General features: G+C 43.6%; 1 protein-coding gene across 3 annotated transcripts in view; it reads left to right on the forward strand.

Annotated features, from left to right (window-relative positions):
- The window catches only part of LOC124152353 (condensin complex subunit 1-like), a 38,628-nt gene extending 18,474 nt beyond the window's left edge, over positions 1-20,154 (forward strand). For 2 of the 3 annotated variants that reach the window (XM_048394111.1, XM_048394110.1), the window contains exons 17-34: positions 516-616; positions 1,802-2,055; positions 4,255-4,339; positions 5,472-5,668; positions 6,159-6,291; positions 6,406-6,490; positions 6,904-7,062; positions 9,371-9,582; positions 10,321-10,435; positions 11,362-11,485; positions 12,313-12,468; positions 13,544-13,721; positions 16,106-16,200; positions 16,566-16,646; positions 17,257-17,440; positions 18,290-18,434; positions 18,916-19,071; positions 19,444-20,154. In XM_048394111.1, coding sequence (XP_048250068.1) covers positions 516-616; positions 1,802-2,055; positions 4,255-4,339; positions 5,472-5,668; positions 6,159-6,291; positions 6,406-6,490; positions 6,904-7,062; positions 9,371-9,582; positions 10,321-10,435; positions 11,362-11,485; positions 12,313-12,468; positions 13,544-13,721; positions 16,106-16,200; positions 16,566-16,646; positions 17,257-17,440; positions 18,290-18,434; positions 18,916-19,071; positions 19,444-19,583 — 2,600 coding nt within the window. In that variant the 3' untranslated portion in view covers positions 19,584-20,154. The remainder of the gene's footprint in view (positions 1-515; positions 617-1,801; positions 2,056-4,254; positions 4,340-5,471; positions 5,669-6,158; positions 6,292-6,405; positions 6,491-6,903; positions 7,063-9,370; positions 9,583-10,320; positions 10,436-11,361; positions 11,486-12,312; positions 12,469-13,543; positions 13,722-16,105; positions 16,201-16,565; positions 16,647-17,256; positions 17,441-18,289; positions 18,435-18,915; positions 19,072-19,443) is intronic. The other variant, XM_048394112.1, reaches the window with a different exon arrangement.
- Positions 20,155-21,578: the final 1,424 nt, after the last annotated feature.

Here is a 21,578-nt window from a genome sequence, read left to right on the forward strand (position 1 = left end):
TCAGTGGGTCCTTGTCATGACCCCATGTTGAAAGTTGAAGATTGAGGGGGTCCTCATCACACATGCTTGGCAAATGGAGAAAGTGTTAATCATGTAATTAGAACAATGTAAATGACATCCATTCCTTGGGATTAATTGAAAACACTCAGAAAAAGATATTGTGAAGCATTAACATGATATAAGACATTTCCCTTAAACTGGCAGGGCGGTCGGGTAGCCTCGTGGTTACAACATTCGCTTGTTATGCCGAGGAACCAGGTTCGATTCCCGACATGGGTACAATGTGTGAAGCCCATTTCTGGTGTCCCCCGCCTGATATTGCTGCAATATTGCTGAAAGCAGCGTAAAACCATACTCACTCACTTACACTGTGAGTGACAGAAGTATCAGACTCATTGATTTTAGTAATGCTGTGTCATAACATAAGTTGACATAATTTGTCATGATATTTCTTTCGATCATTTTCCCACTGTATGACAAGAAAACATGAGAATATCTACATTTGACTGTTTCAGGCAACAAGAAGCTGGCCCATTTGTCCGCCGCACCTGATGCAGGAGAGGGAGATGCTGCCAGCGAGGTGTGCAAGCAGCAGGTGCTTGTCCAGTACCTCAAGGTAGATAACTCTGTCTCTACATTCTACCTCAAAAATCTGTTATCTTAGCCATAGTCTTCTTTTTTATGCTAGGCCTGTAGTTAAAGTGTTCGCTTGTCATGTCAAAGACCTGGTTTCTATTCCCCACATGGGTACAATGTGTGAAGCCCATTTCTGGTGTCCCCCTTCGTGATATTGCTGGAATATTGAACTTTGTAAAAGCGGCATAAGACAACACTCACTCACTCACTAATATGCCCCATGTCATTACGGCTTGTAGATTATCCAGTGGTTGATAGTATCAGCACTGATTCATGCATGTGGTGGAGGATGACACATGGTCACCAACCCTCCTTTAGTCAGCACTGACAACAGACATTCTGGATTTATTCTCCCGTGACATTTCCGTTGGGAGACAGCACTGGTGCTTGGGATTAGGGCTGTGTATTGGCAAGCAAGTTATATTGCTACATATATATTGGGAGCTGTGTTTAACACTGATTGTAAATGCAGATTCTATTTTCGGCATACTAAAGTAAACATTACTTAGCTTGGTCACTGTATGTGTTTACATAGCGTATTGCAGTATTCTGGTAATACTGTGCAGTATTATTTGGGTCTTATTTTATCCTGGAAACGCCCCTTGTTTCCCAGTTACGTGGATGGATGCATGGATCACAGGATTGTCTGGCACAGACTCGATTATTTACAGACCATTGTAACATGGATGGAATATTGCCAAGTGCGGCGTTAACCAACAAACAAACAAAACAATTTGATCTCATCATGATTAGACTGTGTGGAATGTTGCTCATTAAACCAACCACTGGCCTGTCTGTCCCCGATCAGAAATTCATAGCGTGCTGTTGTAAGGCTGGACTACTGCATAGATAACGATAAAAAATAGGGCTATAATGATTCATCGATACCTTGGATGTGATCGAAACTACGGAACAGGAACTGATCGAGTTACCTCCTGTAACGACGGAAGTAGTATCACGGAACATGAGGACATGGCGGTAATAGTGGACGCACATTTAAGTCTTCAGTTTGGGCAAATTTGGTGTTTGAATTGCCCCCTCTCACCAGAGATCCAATTGTTTGTAAAACTATTGTATCTTGAGATCTCAGCAATACTCAGCTCCAGCATAACACATCCTTCACTGTGAAGTGTACTCATGTTTACTGTCATTATGTGTATTGCAGGACTCGCTGACGTTTGCCAAACAAGTACAGACATCTGTCCCCACCATCTGCCAACTCCTGGGATCTAAGAACACATCCGATGTGTTTGAGGCTATCGAGTTCTTCGTGACAGGGTTTGAGTTCGGTGTGACGGCCACCATGTTGGGGATCAGGCGGATGTTGGCGTTGGTGTGGTCAAAAGAGTCAGGGGTGAAGGAGGCGGTGGTGACGGCGTACAAGAGGCTGTACCTCAGTCCCCAGGGTGGGAACCAGAGGTGAGGAGGGGTCATAACCTGAAGGTCATTGTGGGGTCGAAGGGGACGGGGGTGAAGGGGAGTGAAAACCCAGTTACCAAGTATTGTACAATATGTGAACCTAGTTATCTTGTACAGGACAATATGTGAAACCCATTACCTTGTACTGTACACAATGGGAACCTAGTTACCTTGTACAGGACAATATGTGAAACACATTACCTTGTATTGTACTGTATGTGAACCTAGTTACCTTGTACAGGACAATATGTGAAACCCATTACCTTGTACTGTACAGTATATGAACCTAGTTACCTAGTACAGGACAATATGTGAAACCCATTACCTTGTATTGTACACAATGTGAACCTAGTTACCTGGTACAGGACAATATGTGAAACCCATTACCTTGTATTGTACACAATGTGAACCTAGTTACCTGGTACAGGACAATATGTGAAACCCATTACCTTGTACTGTACACAATGTGAACCTAGTTACCTGGTACAGGACAATATGTGAAACCCATTACCTTGTATTGTACTGTATGTGAACCTAGTTACCTGGTACAGGACAATATGTGAAACCCATTACCTTGTACTGTACACAATGTGAACCTAGTTACCTGGTACAGGACAATATGTGAAACCCATTACCTTGTATTGTACTGTATGTGAACCTAGTTACCTAGTACAGGACAATATGTGAAACCCATTACCTTGTATTGTACACAATGTGAACCTAGTTACCTGGTACAGGACAATATGTGAAACCCATTACCTTGTACTGTACACAATGTGAACCTAGTTACCTGGTACAGGACAATATGTGAAACCCATTACCTTGTATTGTACTGTATGTGAACCTAGTTACCTGGTACAGGACAATATGTGAAACCCATTACCTTGTACTGTACACAATGTGAACCTAGTTACCTGGTACAGGACAATATGTGAAACCCATTACCTTGTATTGTACTGTATGTGAACCTAGTTACCTGGTACAGGACAATATGTGAAACCCATTACCTTGTACTGTACACAATGTGAACCTAGTTACCTAGTACAGGACAATATGTGAAACCCATTACCTTGTACTGTACACAATGTGAAACTAGTTACCTGGTACAGGACAATATGTGAAACCCATTACCTTGTATTGTACTGTATGTGAACCTAGTTACCTTGTACAGGACAATATGTGAAACCCATTACCTTGTACTGTACACAATGTGAACCTAGTTACCTGGTACAGGGCAATATGTGAAACCCATTACCTTGTATTGTACTGTATGTGAACCTAGTTACCTAGTACAGGACAATATGTGAAACCCATTACCTTGTACTGTACTGTATGTGAACCTAGTTACCTGGTACAGGACAATATGTGAAACCCATTACCTTGTATTGTACTGTATGTGAACCTAGTTACCTGGTACAGGACAATATGTGAAACCCATTACCTTGTACTGTACTGTATGTGAACCTAGTTACCTAGTACAGGACAATATGTGAAACCCATTACCTTGTACTGTACAGGGGGCACGGGTGGCCCAGTCGTCTAAGGCGCCGCGATTCGCTGTGCAGAGTTGCGTCCCTTGGGCACGCCAGAAACCTATGATTGTGGGTTCGAATCCCGGTTCGCCCCGATTATGTTTCTAGGTTTGTCAGCACCATACCCGTGCTCGTGGGTTTCACCGAAGTGGTAAACGTCTGAGACCTGCATCACTTCGGGCTTTCCTCCCACATTAAGCTGACACGCCTTGATATAACTGGAATACTGTTAAAAGCGGCGTTAAACCCAACTCACTCAATTGTACTGTACACAATGTGAACCTAGTTACCTAGTACAGGACAATATGTGAAACCCATTACCTTGTACTGTACACAATGGGAACCTAGTTACCTTGTACAGGACAATATGTGAAACCCATTACCTTGTACTGTACACAATGTGAACCTAGTTACCTGGTACAGGACAATATGTGAAACACTTTACCTTGTATTGTACTGTATGTGAACCTAGTTACCTAGTACAGGACAATATTTGAAACCCATTACCATGTGAAATCCATTATTTTTCAACACTATTCACTTATGACAGATGTAAAACATTAAATCCGTTTTAACATTGATACCCATCAAGCTACTTGTGATAAGATTTTTGGTTATTTGGTTAGTGGAATGTTTGGTCAGCCTGAATGTATTTGCTCTGTGGCAGGTCGAAGGCCCTGGCCATCGTGACGAACCTCACAGCCCTCACCAGCGGAGCCACCCTGGGAGACCTGACGTCACTGGAGGGGCTGGTATGTCCGTTTTGTGTACTTATCATCAATCCCAGGCCCACTGTGATTGAAATATTGTTGCAACTCAGCCCCAGTAGGCTGGCTAAAATGCACTCTCCTACCCAGAGTTCCATGCGGCCGGCAGCCAACGAGCATAGTACCTCTGCCACAGGCCAGCGCCATGTGACGATTCGTCACATCTTTCACAGTCCATTCAAGATATTGTATATGCTTTTCATCCGTTCATGTTTCACAAGTCTACACATTTTCATAAACAAATGTCAAAGAATCGTTAACTTTCATTGAGAAAGTATGCAAATACGTAAAAATCTACTTGTTTTTGCGTAGTTATCCTATGTTTACATTGGTTGTACGGCTCCACGTGCTGTCATCGAAGCCCAACGGAGAGCTAGCGACACGGTCACTTTGATGCATAAATATATATTGTCATGCAACTCACTGTCGCAGTTGTAGTAGCATATATATATAGTTATGCAAAACAATATGTAAAGCGCCCCCAAATATTTGCATTAGTCCGTTCTATACTGATTTCTGAAAAGCGCGTTTGTTTACAAACAAGAGAATAGTCCGGTCACGTGATATGCAAATTAGCCTGTGGCAGTGGTGTTATGCTGAGTCACCACTGCGACGGAGTGTGGCTAAAATGCTGGAAAGTAGGCGTTGCAGAAACCCGTTATCATTGTACAAGTCCTGGTTTACCCTGATTATGTTTCTTGGTTTGTGAGCAACATACCCATGCACATGGATTTCTCCGAATTGCTAAATGTATTTGACCTAAATCACTTCAGGATTTGCTCCTTCATAAAGCTGACATGTGATATAACTGAAATACTGTTCAAACTGATGTTAAACATAACTCACTCACTCAAGTACCTCCGCGAAAGATCCTGAAAGCATTTCTTGCCAAAAAATTACGCATCTGTTTTTCAATATCAAATGAGTATACACTTAGTTCTTCAATGAAGAACATTTTACTGCCTAATTTTGAAAATTGCCTTGATGCTAATTGGCTGACAAGAAAGGTCACCTGACGTGATTCCTATGGACAGAACGGGCCGGAAGATCTTCACACAGTTGTCGTATCCGAGTATAAGATCTGATGTTATTGGCATTTGAATGTTGTCTGTTGCAGGTTGTTGAGTTCATTAAGAGCGGGGAGATTGGACCGCCAGTGATACAGATGTTGTGGGAGAGGTTCACGCTGAAGGTGGCGCACACGACGGCATCAGACAGCCGTGCAGCACTGCTGCTGCTCTCTATGGCAGCTGGGTATGACAACTTTAGTTTTTTCCCTACAAGATATATCCCCAGCAGGAGATTCAACCAGCGGTAGGCCTCCTTGTCTGACTGTCGGCACGCTGGTTCCGTATTGGTTGAACTTGTTACTGGCTTGCAGTTGCTGTTAAACTGTTTACTTTGGTTTATTTAAGTTCTTTTTTACTGTTCTTGAATAGCTTTACACATGCTTGAACCTGTTGTTATTTCTGTGGGCATTTTAATTCTCAAGTTCCTATTATAAACAAAATAAAAACGAGACAGAATGGATATAGAAGAGATGACTTCTGGAAAAATAGCCTTTCTAAAACTGATATTGGTTTGTAAAAAATATTTCTCTATTATAAGGCTGTAACCTATATGTGAATGTGATTCAGCTTCCTTCTTTCAGATGTCGTCAATATGGCATCACTGGATGACACAGATAATTTGTTGTCAAATAAATTCTTTCTTGCTTTGAAGTAAAATTGAATGGACATGTGAAAAAAAAGAACTGATTGTTAATCATGTATTCTGATTGTTGGCCTCTTTGTGTTCTTCACAGGGCAGAGATGGAAATGGTGAAGAGTAACATTGAGGTGCTGATCAAAGAAGGCTTGGGACCACGAGCTGAGGAGGACTTCCTGCTGGCCCAGAACGCCTGTCTTGCTCTTGTCAAACTGGGGTCTGCCAAGAAGGTAGGTGCAGAACTACAATCATGCTGTTGTCAAACTGGGGTCTGACAGGACGGCAGGTGCAGAATGAAGTTATTGAAGGAGTAGGAAGTGAACAGGTATTTCTTTTCCTTTCAGAATCGAGGGGAAACAGCAGCTGAGCCATTCCGCCTTCCACAGACACACGAGCTGTTCTCCAGGCTATCTTACTTGCTGGTGTCTGGTATGTACCTCCCCATGACATCTGAAAAAAATAAAACACATTGAAAGCAGTGAGTTCTTTTGATTCTGTTGACCAGATATAAGTAAACTGTTAAAAACACACTGTTGATATCAAGACTAAATTATTTCATATATAATGATTAAAACCTGCGATAAAACTCAAACTTTAACAACTGTAACATTTTGAGGAATTTTGAAATCAGAATATTGTTTTAATTTTCTTGTTTTTGACCTACTGGACCAAAAATCTGTAAACCACAAAAAAGAAACATGTGGCCTGACTAGGCTGTGACTATCTTTGGTCTATCCTAAAGTGTGAGAGATACAACATTTGTAGCATCATGTTCGCTTTGTAGAACAGTTCCCTTGAATCACCTACAGAAATACAGGAAGTGAGTGTTTTGTATAATGCAGGTGTGACCAAGGTAGACAACCCTCACTGGATACCCCTGGCAGAGTTGTCTGTGAACGTTATCTACAAGCTGTCCGAGCACCCCGACCTGGTGTGTGGGGACATCCTCAAGGCTCTGACTGCTAAAACCCTGCACCTCTGTCAGGAGTCGGGAGGGGAAGGTAGGCGGATAATCAATTTTCCACCCACACAACCAATCATTCCTCCACCCACTCATACTCTCATGTGTCCTTTCACTCACTCATTCAACCGTTCATCCATCCACTCACCCATCCATCTTCTCACTTACCCATCAACTCACCCATCCACTCACTCTACCATACACTCGTTCACCCATCCACTTAAGCAACCATCCGCTCACTCTACCATCCACTCGTTCACCCATCCACTTACTCAACCATCCACTCACTCACCATTCACTCACTCAACCATCCACTCACCCATTCACTTACTCAACCATCCACTCACTCTACCATCCGCTCACTCGCCATTCACTCACTCAACCATCCACTCACTCTACCATCCACTCACTCGCCATTCACTCACTCAACCATCCACTCACTCATCTGCTTACTCAACCATCTACTCCTCTACCATCCACTCATTCACCCATCCACTTAAGCAACCATCCACTCCTCTACCATCCACTCATTCACCCATTCACTTATTCAACCATCCACTCACTCTACCATCCACTCACTCACCATTCACTCACTCATTGGCTTACTCAACCATCCACTCCTCTACCATCCACTCGTTCACCCATTCACTTACTCAACCATCCACTCACTCACCATTCACTCACTCAACCACCAACTCACCCATTCACTTACTCACCATTCACTCACTCAACCACCAACTCACCCATCCACTTACTCACCATTCACTTACTCAACCATCCACTCCTCTACCATCCACTCGTTCACCCATTCACTTACTCACCATTCACTCACTCAACCACCCACTCAACCATCCACTTACTCACCATTCACTTACTCAACCATCCACTCCTCTACCATCCACTCGTTCACCCATTCACTCACTCAACCATCCACTCACTCTACCATCCACTCGTTCACCCATTCACTTACTCAACCATCCACTCACTCTACCATCCACTCGTTCATCCATCCACTCAATCAACTATCAGCTCACTCACCCATCCACTCAATGAACCATCAACTCAGTCATCCATCCACTCACTCACCCATCCACTCACTCAACCATCAACTCACCCATCCATCAACTCACTCACCCATCAACTCACTCATCCATCCACTCACTCAACCACCAACTCACCCATCCATCCACTCACTCACCAATCCATTCATTCATCCATCAACTCACTCACCCATCCACTCACTCAACCATCAACTCACCCATCCATCCACTCGTTCACCCATTCACTTACTCAACCATCCACTCACTCTACCATCCACTCGTTCATCCATCCACTCAATCAACTATCAGCTCACTCACCCATCCACTCAATGAACCATCAACTCACTCATCCATCCACTCACTCACCCATCCACTCACTCAACCATCAACTCACCCATCCATCAACTCACTCACCCATCCACTCATTCATCCATCAACTCACTCAACCACCAACTCACCCATCCATCCACTCACTCACCAATCCATTCATTCATCCATCAACTCACTCACCCATCCACTCATTCATCCATCAACTCACTCAACCATCCGCTCATTCATCCATCAACTCACTCATCCGTCCACTCACTCATCCATCCTTTCCCACCCATCCACTCATTCATCCATCCACTCACTCATCCATCCACTCACTCACCCATCCACACAGTCACCAATCCATTCATTCATCCATCAGCTCACTCACCCATCCACTCACTCATCCATCCACTCAATCAACCATCAACTCACTTATCCATCCACCCACTCACCCATCCACACAGTCACCAATCCATTCATTCATCCATTAACTCACTCACCAGTCCACTCAGTCATCCACTCTCACTCACTCATCCATCCTCTCACTCACCCATCCACTCACTCACTCACTCAACCATCAACTCACTCACTCATCCATCCACTCATTCATCCATCCACTCACTCACTCATCCACTCACGTGGGCACGGGTGGCCCAGTCGTCTCAGGCGCTGTGATTTGCTGTGCAGAGTTGCGTCCCTTGGGCACGCCAGAAACCTATGATTGTGGGTTCGAATCCCGGTTCGCCCTGATTATGTTTCTAGGTTTGTCAGCACCATACCCGTGCTCGTGGCTTTCACCGAAGTGGTAAACCTGCATCACTTGGGGCTTTTCTCCTACATTAAGCTGACACGCCGTGATATAACTGGAATACTGTTAAAAGCGGCGTTAATCCTCATTCACTCAACCATCAACTCACTCAACCATCAACTCACTCACCATCCACACAGTCACCAATATATTATGAGCACTATACCTGTGTATTCACGTCCCTGCAGGAGCCACCAGCTCTGAGACCCCGCTTCCTGAGTGTGACTCAGGTCTGCTGACCCGGCTGCTGTCGCTGGCTGGACACGTGGCCCTCAAGCAGCTGGTGCACCTGGACGTGAGCGTGTTTGGGGAGGTGAAGCGACGGCTCGCCGTGCAAGAGGAGCGCAACAACAAGAAGATGGCAGGGAGGAAGAGTGACACATCACTCTCCAAGACAAAGGTAGTGGATTCATAGAAACTGTTGTCATTTCTTCATTGTTCTCTGAACAAGCCAAAGTTCTGTGGAGATCTTGATACTTGATTGGTTTTAAAAGCAAAGTTCGTGGATTTCTAGTATCAAATGAACCTATGGGGATTCTGGGTTAGAACTGGTCCCCAGCAAACTATGCTGTCATAAGAGGCAACTTTATGAATCAGGCAACTGCTTCCATGGTCTTGTTGGAGAGCATCTGCCCGGAGAGCGGAAGGTCGGGGGTTCAATCCCCGGCTGCGTCATACCATAAGATGTTCAAAGAAGGTACATCTTCTTACCCTGACTGGCGCTTGGCATTAAGTGGCTAAAACAAGGAAAAAGGACCTTTTCGGTTGGAGTGTGTACACTGTGTCTGAGTGGGATATTCATGTTAATCTGCTGTATGGTAAGACCTCACACACACAATAATCTTGAATGCGATGTTAAATCCAATTTCACCTCGCCTAATGAATTGGGCGGTCATGCTCGCTGACTTGGTAGAGAGCATGTATGTCATTGCACGTATTGTTACTCAAAATATCAATCACTGGATTATTTACAGACCACCACCATATAGCTGGAATATTTCTGATTGCGTCCTTAAACAACAACAACAGCAACAACACAAAAGCATCCACACACATATTAATAAATAACTCTGGGTAGTAAAGAGAATGCTATTCCCATTCTGTCTTTGTTTCTTACGGCTGTGTGTGATTCAACCAGGACAGCGTGATGACAGAGCAGGAGACGGAGGATGAGATGGGGCTGGCGGGTGCGGCTGCAGAGGACACGGAGAGTGAATACATCCGCCGTATCTGTGAGATGGAGATTGTCTCTGGTAATACTAACACAAGTGATATGGTTGCTTGAAACAAATTTTAAATTGGAATGGGAATATATTTGATTATTGATCGTAACAAGTTCTCCAAAGATGCACACTTATCGTTCTCCTTTGATCAAGATGTGGAACTTCAGTGAACAGTATTGAACAGTGGTATTTTAGAAGCTGTAGTATCAATGAAGAGTTGACTTCCAAGTGATAAACATAACTAGCATCAGTACTGAAATGTGGCATTGCAAGAATAATGAAGTTGAAATTCCTTAGTCAACTGTGTCTTCACAGACAGCTTCCATGTTATGGAGAAGTTCCGTTCAGATCAGATCTTTTATTTGATATGAAACCTCCATGTGTCAAGGTCAAAGGACAACTCCATAGAAGGTTATGACAGGTGAACCCTGTATGGAGGATGTGTGGGTTCTTGAGCCAATGAGACGTCGGCTTCCTAAACTGATTCAGCCTCTTTTCTTTCCCAGTTCGATTGGGAAATTTCTATGTATACAAATGAAAACCTACTCGGAACACAAATATTCCATCGATCATACGTTGTTTGGGACCATGTCGCTCAGAAACAAACATAATAACATATCCACATCAATATCATGGTGCTGCTTTCTTTTTTTCTTTTTGGTCAGTCAGATATCCGATTATATTCATTTTTGTCTGAATGCTTCACTCACTCGTACCATGAATTTAGAAACCACAACAGTGATTGGTTCATTTGAAAGCTCATCCTACGTGGCCTCCTATGCAGGTGTCCTCCGATCTTTTTGCAGTGACTGAGAAAAAGAACTGACTTCCATGAAATGTGTCTTGGTATTTACAGCATATTTGACAGTTGTCTTTGACTTTATCCTGGTATGAGCTATATGTATTGCCTGGTATCTGTTTGGTTTTACACAACTACCATTACCCTCTGTGACCAGGAGCAGGACTGCTGTCTGAGTTCGAGCCTCTGCTGGTGGCTGTGTGTAGCTCCCCTAGCAAGTACCCCGACCAGCAGTTGCAGACAGCTGCATCACTCGCACTCGCCAAGTTCATGACGGTCAGGTGTGTACATGACAACATGTTCGCTCTAATCACTCACCCATCACTTGCACATAACTAACATATGCACTAACAGACATCAGTGCATACCTTGGGTGAGCCTGAGTACTGTGATCATAGGTTTGATTTCCATTTTCCCCTGATTATGATCCTATGATTGTCAGCACCATTCGAATGTTCATGGGAATTCATATTCTTCCAACAATAAGCTGATAAGCCACTATATGACTGAAATACTGTGAGATATCACCTGGAAATCATTTAGACATCACTCATACATCACTGATGCTGCACATGCAGATGACTAGCAGCTACTCGTGAAGATCTAGGCTAGAATTGGTCTTCAGCAGCCCATGCTTGTCTTGTGCGACTATAGGGATCGGGTGGTCTGACTTGCTGACTTGGTTGAAGCATGACATTGCATCCCATTTATGTAGATTGATGTTCATGATGTCAATCACAGGATTGTCTGATCCAGACATGATTAATTACACGTCGCTCTCACATAGCTGAAAGATGGGGTCTCACACAATAAAGTTGGGTGTTAAACAATAAACAGACAAACACTACTGGCTTATGTAAAGTTCCATGAACCTTGTCAGTTCTATCCTCTGAATGAAACAGCATAAAGATTATCTGATGCACTAACTTTGTCTTTGTCTTGATTCACATCCAAAATATGTACAAAGTTATGCTGTAAAATATAGCTGCCATTGCTTGTTGTCACCCTCTGAAAAATCATTCAGACAAAGCATATTTCCATCTCAAGGATATGATAGGATACGTTTGGGTGACACACTTAAGTCTCACATCTCATATTTCTGTTGCAGCTCCGAGTTTTGTGACAACCATCTGCAGCTCATGTTTACAATCCTGGAGAAATCTCACAGCCCAATCATCCGCGCCAACACCATCATCGCCCTTGGCGACCTGGCCTTCCGCTTTCCAAATCTCATCGAACCCTGGACGCCGCACCTCTATGGCAGGTGAGATACAGCCACAACTAGCACCAGAAGCAGGGTCCACAATACACTGGCCCACAAGACAAATGCTTATGATATTTTATCCTGGCAACCACTTTGATATTTCTATTGGCCAATTATGCACCTACCATGCTTACTTGAACGTTACCTGTACAAATGTATGCCTGAAAGTCTGGTCGACATGTCCATAATAAGTTGTTGTGGTTATGAGCAATCTCATTAAAATCAAATCTTAGTTCTCACGATCGCCAAACAAAGATCTGAGGACATCCCATTACGGGTCACGTTAGACCGACCATGTGCGAATTTGACCGACCAATGGAATGACTGATAAGAAGTCGACATTAGCCAATCAGAAGGCAGCATTCTCGTGCTTTACGGCACTAATTTCAAATTGGCGACTACGCTTCGAAACATATTTTGACAAATTCTCGAGTACGAATTTGCAACCTGAACAAAAGAACATTCTGGAATGTCAAATATATGGTCTAGATTGTTGTATGGATTTAGTTGTTAAACCCGTAACGATCATTCGGAATACCCCGTGTTACAGTTTTCGAGGTTGCATGATTAGAAATCACATTCCAACTGTCACTTTCATTATCTGGTAAGCGACGCTCTGATTGGTCGGATGAAAGGTCAGTCTGACGGGATGGGATGTCCTCAGATCTTTGTTTAGCGGTAGCGAGAACTAAGATCTGGTTTTAATGAGTTTGGATTATGAGTAAATTCTTTTCATATGTTTTGAAAGGGTTTGTAAAGACATAAATGATAAATTCTCTGACCAAAATGCCACTAGGTGCACATCAGACCATATCTGACAATAGTAATACTTCATGCATGGGGCTTGTGAAATTCCATCTTGGCTGGTGGGTTAATTCTTGTTGAAGGGTTAACAAATATTTTCTATTTCTTGGTTTAAAAACCTATCATGTATAGCAATATTCATGCACTCACTCCTAAGATGCAACTTCATCCAATAGTGGTCCAGTATGTCTTTATGAGCCGGGGAAATAAGGCAATGTAGTACCTGTAGGCCTGTGTTTTGTGTATAAATGAAGGTGTTACTTCTTCACAGACTGCGCGATGAGTCTTCGCATGTGAGGAAGAATACACTGCAAGTTCTCACCCATCTCATTCTCAATGACATGGTGAAGGTCAAAGGCCAGATCAGTGAACTGGCGTCATGTATTGTTGATCACGATGAGAGAATCGCCAACCTTGCCAAACTCTTCTTCTTGGAACTGTCAAAGAAGGTAAGTTAATCTTGTAACAAGTCTCTTACCTTAACTGTAACAGACCAAACTGACCTTGAACACACAACCCTATCAGAACAACCACCCCTTTCTTTGTTTCCGACCTACTGTATGCATTTGCTCCCACCTTTATGATTTTTGCAGAATCGTGGTATTTTGAACCAAATTCTGCCCATTTGATTGAGTACAATAGGTAACTAATTTTGTCCAAACTATATCGCCTGTAATTTGAATTACCAGTATATAGTGACCTCACTACAGTCATTGTTGGACTGTCATTATGTTTACTGGTGATCCTTTAATACTGTCATTATGTTTACTGGTGATCCTTTAATACTGTCATGTTATTTACTGGTACCCGTATTGCATGTGGTCATGTTATTTACTGGTGCCCGTATTGCATGTGGTCATGTTATTTACTGGTGCCCCTGTTGTATGTTGTCATGTTATTTACTGGTGCCCCTGTTGCATGTGGTCATGTTATTTACTGGTGCCCCTGTTGCATATCGTCATGTTATTTACTGGTGCCCCTGTTGCATGTTGTCATGGTATTTACTGGTGCCCCTTTTGCATGTTGTCATGGTATTTACTGGTGCCCCTTTTGCATGTTGTCATGGTATTTACTGGTGCCCCTGTTGCATGTGGTCATGTTCTTTACTGGTGCCCCTGTTGCATACCGTCATGGTATTTACTGGTGCCCCTGTTGCATATTGTCGTGTTATTTACTGGTGCCCCTGTTGTATATCGTCATGTTATTTACTGGTGCCCCTGTTGCATATTGTCGTGTTATTTACTGGTGCCCCTGTTGCATATCGTCATGTCATTTACTGGTGCCCCTGTTGCATATCGTCATGTTATTTACTGGTGCCCCTGTTGCATGTTGTCATGGTATTTACTGGTGCCCCTGTTGCATATCGTCATGTTATTTACTGGTGCCCCTGTTGCATGTTGTCATGGTATTTACTGGTGCCCCTTTTGCATGTTGTCATGGTGTTTACTGGTGCCCCTGTTGCATGTTGTCATGTTATTTACTGGTACCCCTGTTGCATGTTGTCATGGTATTTACTGGTGCCCCTTTTGCATGTTGTCATGGTGTTTACTGGTGCCCCTGTTGCATGTTGTCATGGTATTTACTGGTGCCCCTGTTGCATATCGTCATGTTATTTACTGGTGCCCCTGTTGCATGTTGTCATGTTATTTACTGGTGCCCCTGTTGCATGTTGTCATGGTATTTACTGGTGCCCGTGCCTATAATACAAACAGAAGATGAGATTGGGTTAAATGGCCGAGGGTGTGCAGGTACTAGTGGGCTACTAATTGTGTATACCAAAATGCTACCGTTGCCATGGCCACGCGCGTGGCCAACGGCGATTGCAGCTAGCGCTGCTGGCCTGAGACTGCTACCGCTGTCCGGCCCCCACGGTAGCATATTTAAAAGCTACCATTGCTTGGCAACTCCCACGCTGCCAAAAGCAGCTCCACGCTGCTGGCTACCGCTGCCCGGCCCTAGGTAGCTGGCCAAAGCAGATCCCACTGCCCGGCCCCATTAGCAAAACCATTGTGCGGCTCCCGCCGCAAACCCAACTGTCAGCTACCGCTTGACAAGACGACATCCGCCGCCGGGCCCATATACGTGGCAATTGTTTGCCCCAACGTATGTTATTTTACGATTCCCCGGCTGAAAAGTCGGAAAGACAAGGTTCCCACTGAGAAGCAGGTAGCCTTAAGCACGAGTATTAATTTGGAAGCAAGTTAATTTGTTACTAGCAGTGTAGCCCACAAGAACCCCGCACACCTCGACATAGTTTATTGTTGTGACAGGTATTGCATATATACATATATACAGCTATTAAGAAGTCATGTTTATTTACATATATCAGATTCGTTTAAAAGTATGTACATATATACAAGCGCCCTGAAAACCTATTTTACATATGTACAGGTTTATTTACATATATACAATCCGCACTGCTGGTACCTGTAATAGAATAAACGCTGAAGAAAAGAAGTGATTAGCATTCCAGGTGAAGAGGACACGTCAGGCTGAAAAGGAAAGAAAAAGGAGTGGCAAGCTGGGTGGGTAGGTGGGTGGGTGGGAAAGCGATTAGATAGAGTGACACACGTGTGTACTTGGGGAAGGGCTGTTCGCGAATGACGGACTAACAAAGGGCGGGATGATGCTTGTGCGGGATTATTCCCCGGGCACGGTGCAGAGTGGTGACCCGGGGGTGATTGGGTTCCGAGGGGTGATTGGGTTACAGACGTAATTAGCCCATGGTTTGGATACGCGCGATAAAGTCATTTAGAAGTTAGTACTAAATGTAATTATTTGCTGGTGCCCCTGTTGCATATCGTCATGTTATTTACTGGTGCCCCTGTTGCAGGGTAATGCTGTGTACAATGTCATGCCTGACATCATCAGCCGCCTCTCAGACCCCGACATCGGCGTTGATGAAGACAACTTCAACATCATCATGAAGTGAGTAACCTGTCGTTCTCTCTGACACAAAATAGGTTGCTTTGTCTTAAATCTAAGTGTGTCATGGTGTGTATTGCTGTGTGTGAGTAAACCCGTGAAGACACGGGTTAGAAATGGTCTACAGCAAACCATGCTTTTCGTAAGAGGCAAGTTTCAGGATCTGGAGGTCAGGTTCACTGACTTGGTTGATGCTTGTCATAGTATCCCCATTGTGTAGATTGATGCTCATGATGTAAAACACTGGATTGTCTGGTCCAGACTTGATTATTTACAGACCGCTGTCGTATTGCAAGAATATTGCTGAGTGCGGCATTAAACAACAAACATACTGTGTGTGAGTACGTATCCTGCTGTATGTCTTCCAGATACTTGTTCGCGTTCATCCAGAAGGACAAGCAGTGTGAGAGTCTGGTTGAGAAGATCTGTCATCGGTTCAGAGCTACACGGTACGCATTCAGAGGCTGTTATACCTTTCTCAATCCTCTTTGTTGCTTTGTACCTCGCCTCCAAATAGTTATATTAAACTGATTACTCTGATCCTGGGAACTCAATTTCTGAACACATGCCATTCATTCTCAGGTTCATTTGTTTTACATATAAATACTTCTTTAAACACGTCGCTTTCGTGTAGCAACATGTTAACATGGGAACTGAGAATACAAGCCTCCCATCATAGTATCTTATTTAAAACTAAATATATCAATCAATCAAATAATCAATTTGACAGTAATTTTTTGCCAATTTGTTCATTTGATGAGTGGAAGTGAAATTCCTTGCATAGTAACTCAAGAGTTATGTCCCTTGTCCTTGATACACATATATACGAAATTAACTTAACGCGAATTCATAATTTGACGTAATAATTGGTGCCAAATCTAATAACCATGGCAGAATGTCAGCTTTTTTTTAAAAAATTCCTTCCTCCAACATATGACTTTGACAAATTAAAATCAGTGATCCAACAAATAATGGCTTAACATCGAATGAGTGTGAAGTGTCTGTAGGCCAATGGCCACAGTACTGCCATCTCAATGAAATGGCCTTGATGTGTTTCAGAGTGGAACGCCAGTCACGAGACCTGTCCTTCTGTCTGTCTATGCTGTCCTACAACGAGAAGAGTATACGCAAACTGCAGGAGAACTTCTCCTGCTACTCAGACAAGCTCTCTGATGATGCTGTGTACAACTGTTTCCTCACCATCATCAGCAAAGCCAGGTCCTTTCAGAAACAAGAGGCCAAGGTGTGTAATATCTCCTGCATTTATATGACGTTATCAGTTCTCTTCCTTGTTGCCTGTTTGTGTCTATCAAAGATGTCCTGTGGGTGAGGTGGGTGAGGTGAAATGGGGTTTAACATTGATTTCAAGATTATTGCACTCATATAGTGACATGCATGCATGTGTGTGTGTGTGTGTCTGCTTGTACTAGTCCCAACTAATGACGAATTTATAGTGCTAGCCCACTGGCACCATGCCACAGTTTGACATGAATACCCCACTCAGACACAGTATACGGACTCTCAGCCTTGTTTTAGTCCCTACATGGTAACATGGTTACAACAAGTACTTCTTTTGGTATAATGCGGCTGGGCAGACGCTCTATCCTCGGAGGACACAGGGTAGAAACGTCCCGAAACCCTGTTGCTTGTCATAAGAGCCTATTAAATTGGGAACCCATGGAGATTTGGGGTTAGAAATGACGGTCAAGCTAGATGACATGGTCGATGGCATGTTTGATGGCATGTCAATGTACCCTGATGGCATGTGACATTGCTCATAATATCAATCATTGGATTGTCTCGTCCAGACTTGATTATTTACAGACACACACACACACACACAATAAAAAATGTGTTACCTTCTCATGATCATTAACAGGGAGTACTGACGCAGTCTTCGATCCAGGGATTTCTGTATGTATTTTGGGAGTATTGATGCAGTCTTTGATCCAGGGATTTCTAAATGTATATTTATATATATACCCTATTGTATAAAAGCCATAAACCTGGCTATTTCACAGTTAACCATGGGTTATGTAGACAAGAGTTCTATATATTGTATTAATGCCTGAGCAATCTTTTTCTGTTGAAGACGATTGTTGATGAAATTGAGGATCGTATAGAACGGTGTCGCAACAAGGGGTTAGAGGATGATGAGATAGCCCACAAAGCAAGCAAGGCATCAGGGGCTGCTGCATCACATAAGGGGAAACACAAGACACCCGCCAAAACACCAGGTAGGTACTCATCTGCATTGGGGTTCACTGTATCAATCACTTGTTTGTCGGGTTCATGATCCATTGTTGTGTGACAGCAAGGTTTGATTTCACACGGACAAGATGGTAAAATAATCCACAGTGAGGCTCATAAATACAATTCAGATTTATACCATGTATGCAAGATGTAAACAAATTAAAATAAAATTACTTTCACTTCGCGCGATGTTCATGTTTACATCCTGTTTATGTACGCTACAGACCTCAAATCTGCGCTATATACACAAATAGCCAAAAGTATGTTTTAATTGTAACATGGTAATCCTAGGGAAACAGTCACGGCTTTGTGTTATAACTGCAGGCTGCTCTAGATGCAGTGGAGAAAAAAACCCATGAAATTTCACCCTGGACCGTTGTCACATCATGAAATAGCTTTGTCTTAGAAAATCAGGAAAGAATAAAAGGATTGTTGAGCATTGCATTTTAAATTGTGTGTTTTCAGGGCGACGGCGGCGCAACACAGGGAAGGAAAATTGTGAGTTTGATGACAGTCCATCCCAACAAAAATGTCAACAGAAGAAAAAATTGAAGGGAAAACCAAAACTGTCCTTCAGTTCTGATGAAGAAAGCGATGTAGAGCTGTTCAATGTCAAAGATGGTGAGTTGCTCCTTAGTCATAGATATGGGGCCCGTGAAGATCTGGTTTAGAATTGGTCTTCAGCCACTGCTTGTCGTAAGAGGCGGCTTATGGGATCAGGTGATCAGGCTCGCTAATTTGGTTGATGCATGTCATCGTATCCCCATTTCGTAGATGGATGCGCCTGATGTCAATCACTGGATTATCTGGTCCAGACTTGATTATTTACAGACCATCGTCATACAGCTGGAATATTGTTGAGTGTGGCGTTAAACAACAAACAAACCACAGATTCGGGTGAATATCCCGATTATTGTCTGTGGTGGTGTAGGATGACTCTGTAGTCTAAGGTCCCGCAAGAGTTGCAACTCACTCAGTCTTTTGTCGCTTCAGGTGGTGATGGATCTGAGGCAGAGGATGACATTGATAATACGTTTTCCGCGAAGAGTCCGGTCAACAAGCGCAGCAAGGGTGGAAAAGTCAAGTTGACACCGCGACAGAGAGGATTGAGATCTCTAAACACTTCAGAATAGTAGACCTCTTTGTTAATATATTCCACTGATGAAATGCTACAGATCTTTTTATTATCTCTGTTCTCTCTTCCCTGTCCTCTCTACACTCCTCACCAGACAGATGTGGCTCACTTCATTACAGCCGGAGTAGGTAACCACAAACCATTCCTGAGCCATAAGTGCCCTGCTCCAATAAACACCCACAGAGCAGGTGTTTTTTTTACCAATCTGCAGATAGTTTCATCTTTAATACTCCCATGTATGGTTTTAATAAGCGCTTCACCTTGTGTTTCTGGATTAACAGGTCCCTGGACCAACAGTTTCACTGTATGTCAAGAAGAATGTTGTTGAAAAATCTTATTACAGTTTAGAAATTATTCATTAAAATAATATAATTCTCATACAACATTGTCCATTCAGCAAAATGCATTTTTTAAATATTTTAGTATTTATTTTTCTAACTGGATCAAGAAGTGAAGAAAGTTGTTCACCAGTCACACACCTTGTTAACTTCACTGCAGAAGCTGACACCATCAGCTGCCATTGTTGCCTCTTTGTTATATTGAGATGATTAAATTACCATTGCAGTATATTCACCTACTTTGTTCTTTATCAGAACCCTATGGGGATTCTCCATCAGAATAGGTCCCCAGTACCCCATGCATGTCTCCTTGAGGGATTCTCCATCAGAATAGGTCCCCAGTACCCCATGCATGTCTCCTTGAGGGATTCTCCATCAGAATAGGTCTCCAGTACCTCATGCATGTCTCCTTGAGGGATTCTCCATCAGAATAGGTCCCCAGTACCCCATGCATGTCTCCTTGAGGGATTCTCCATCAGAATAGGTCAGGAACTCATGCATGTCTTCTTGAGGGGTTCTCCATCAGAATAGGTCCCCAGTACCTCATGCATGTCTCCTTGAGGGATTCTCCATCAGAATAGGTCCCCAGTACCTCATGCATGTCTCCTTGAGGGATTCTCCATCAGAATAGGTCCCCAGTACCCCATGCATGACTCCTTGAGGGATTCTCCATCAGAATAGGTCCCCAGTACCCCATGCATGTCTCCTTGAGGGATTCTCCATCAGAATAGGTCCCCAGTACCCCATGCATGTCTCCTTGAGGGATTCTCCATCAGAATAGGTCTCCAGTACCTCATGCATGTCTCCTTGAGGGATTCTCCATCAGAATAGGTCCCCAGTACCCCATGCATGTCTCCTTGAGGGATTCTCCATCAGAATAGGTCAGGAACTCATGCATGTCTTCTTGAGGGGTTCTCCATCAGAATAGGTCCCCAGTACCTCATGCATGTCTCCTTGAGGGATTCTCCATCAGAATAGGTCCCCAGTACCTCATGCATGTCTCCTTGAGGGATTCTCCATCAGAATAGGTCCCCAGTACCCCATGCATGACTCCTTGAGGGATTCTCCATCAGAATAGGTCCCCAGTACCCCATGCATGTCTCCTTGAGGGATTCTCCATCAGAATAGGTCCCCAGTACCCCATGCATGTCTCCTTGAGGGCTTCTCCATCAGAATAGGTCCCCAGTACCCCATGCATGTCTCCTTGAGGGCTTCTCTATCAGAATAGGTCCCCAGTACCTCACGCATGTCTCCTTAAAGGATTCTCCATCAGAATAGGTCCCAGTACCCCATGAATGTCTCCTTGAGGGATTCTCCATCAGCATAGGTCCCCAGTACCCCATGCATGTCTCCTTGAGGGATTCTCCATCAGAATAGGTCCCCAGTACCCCATGCATGTCTCCTTGAGGGCTTCTCCATCAGAATAGGTCCCCAGTACCCCATGCATGTCTTCTTGAGGGGTTCTCCATCAGAATAGGTCCCCAGTACCCCAAGCATGTCTCCTTGAGGGGTTCTCCATCAGAATAGGTCCCCAGTACCCCAAGCATGTCTCCTTGAGGGGTTCTCCATCAGAATAGGTCCCCAGTACCCCATGCATGTCTCCTTGAGGGATTCTCCATCAGCATAGGTCCCCAGTACCCCATGCATGTCTCCTC

This window comes from Haliotis rufescens, unplaced genomic scaffold (genome assembly GCF_023055435.1).
Source record: "Haliotis rufescens isolate VD_foot unplaced genomic scaffold, xgHalRufe1.0.p SCAF_13, whole genome shotgun sequence".
Taxonomy (NCBI): Eukaryota; Metazoa; Mollusca; class Gastropoda; order Lepetellida; family Haliotidae; genus Haliotis; species Haliotis rufescens.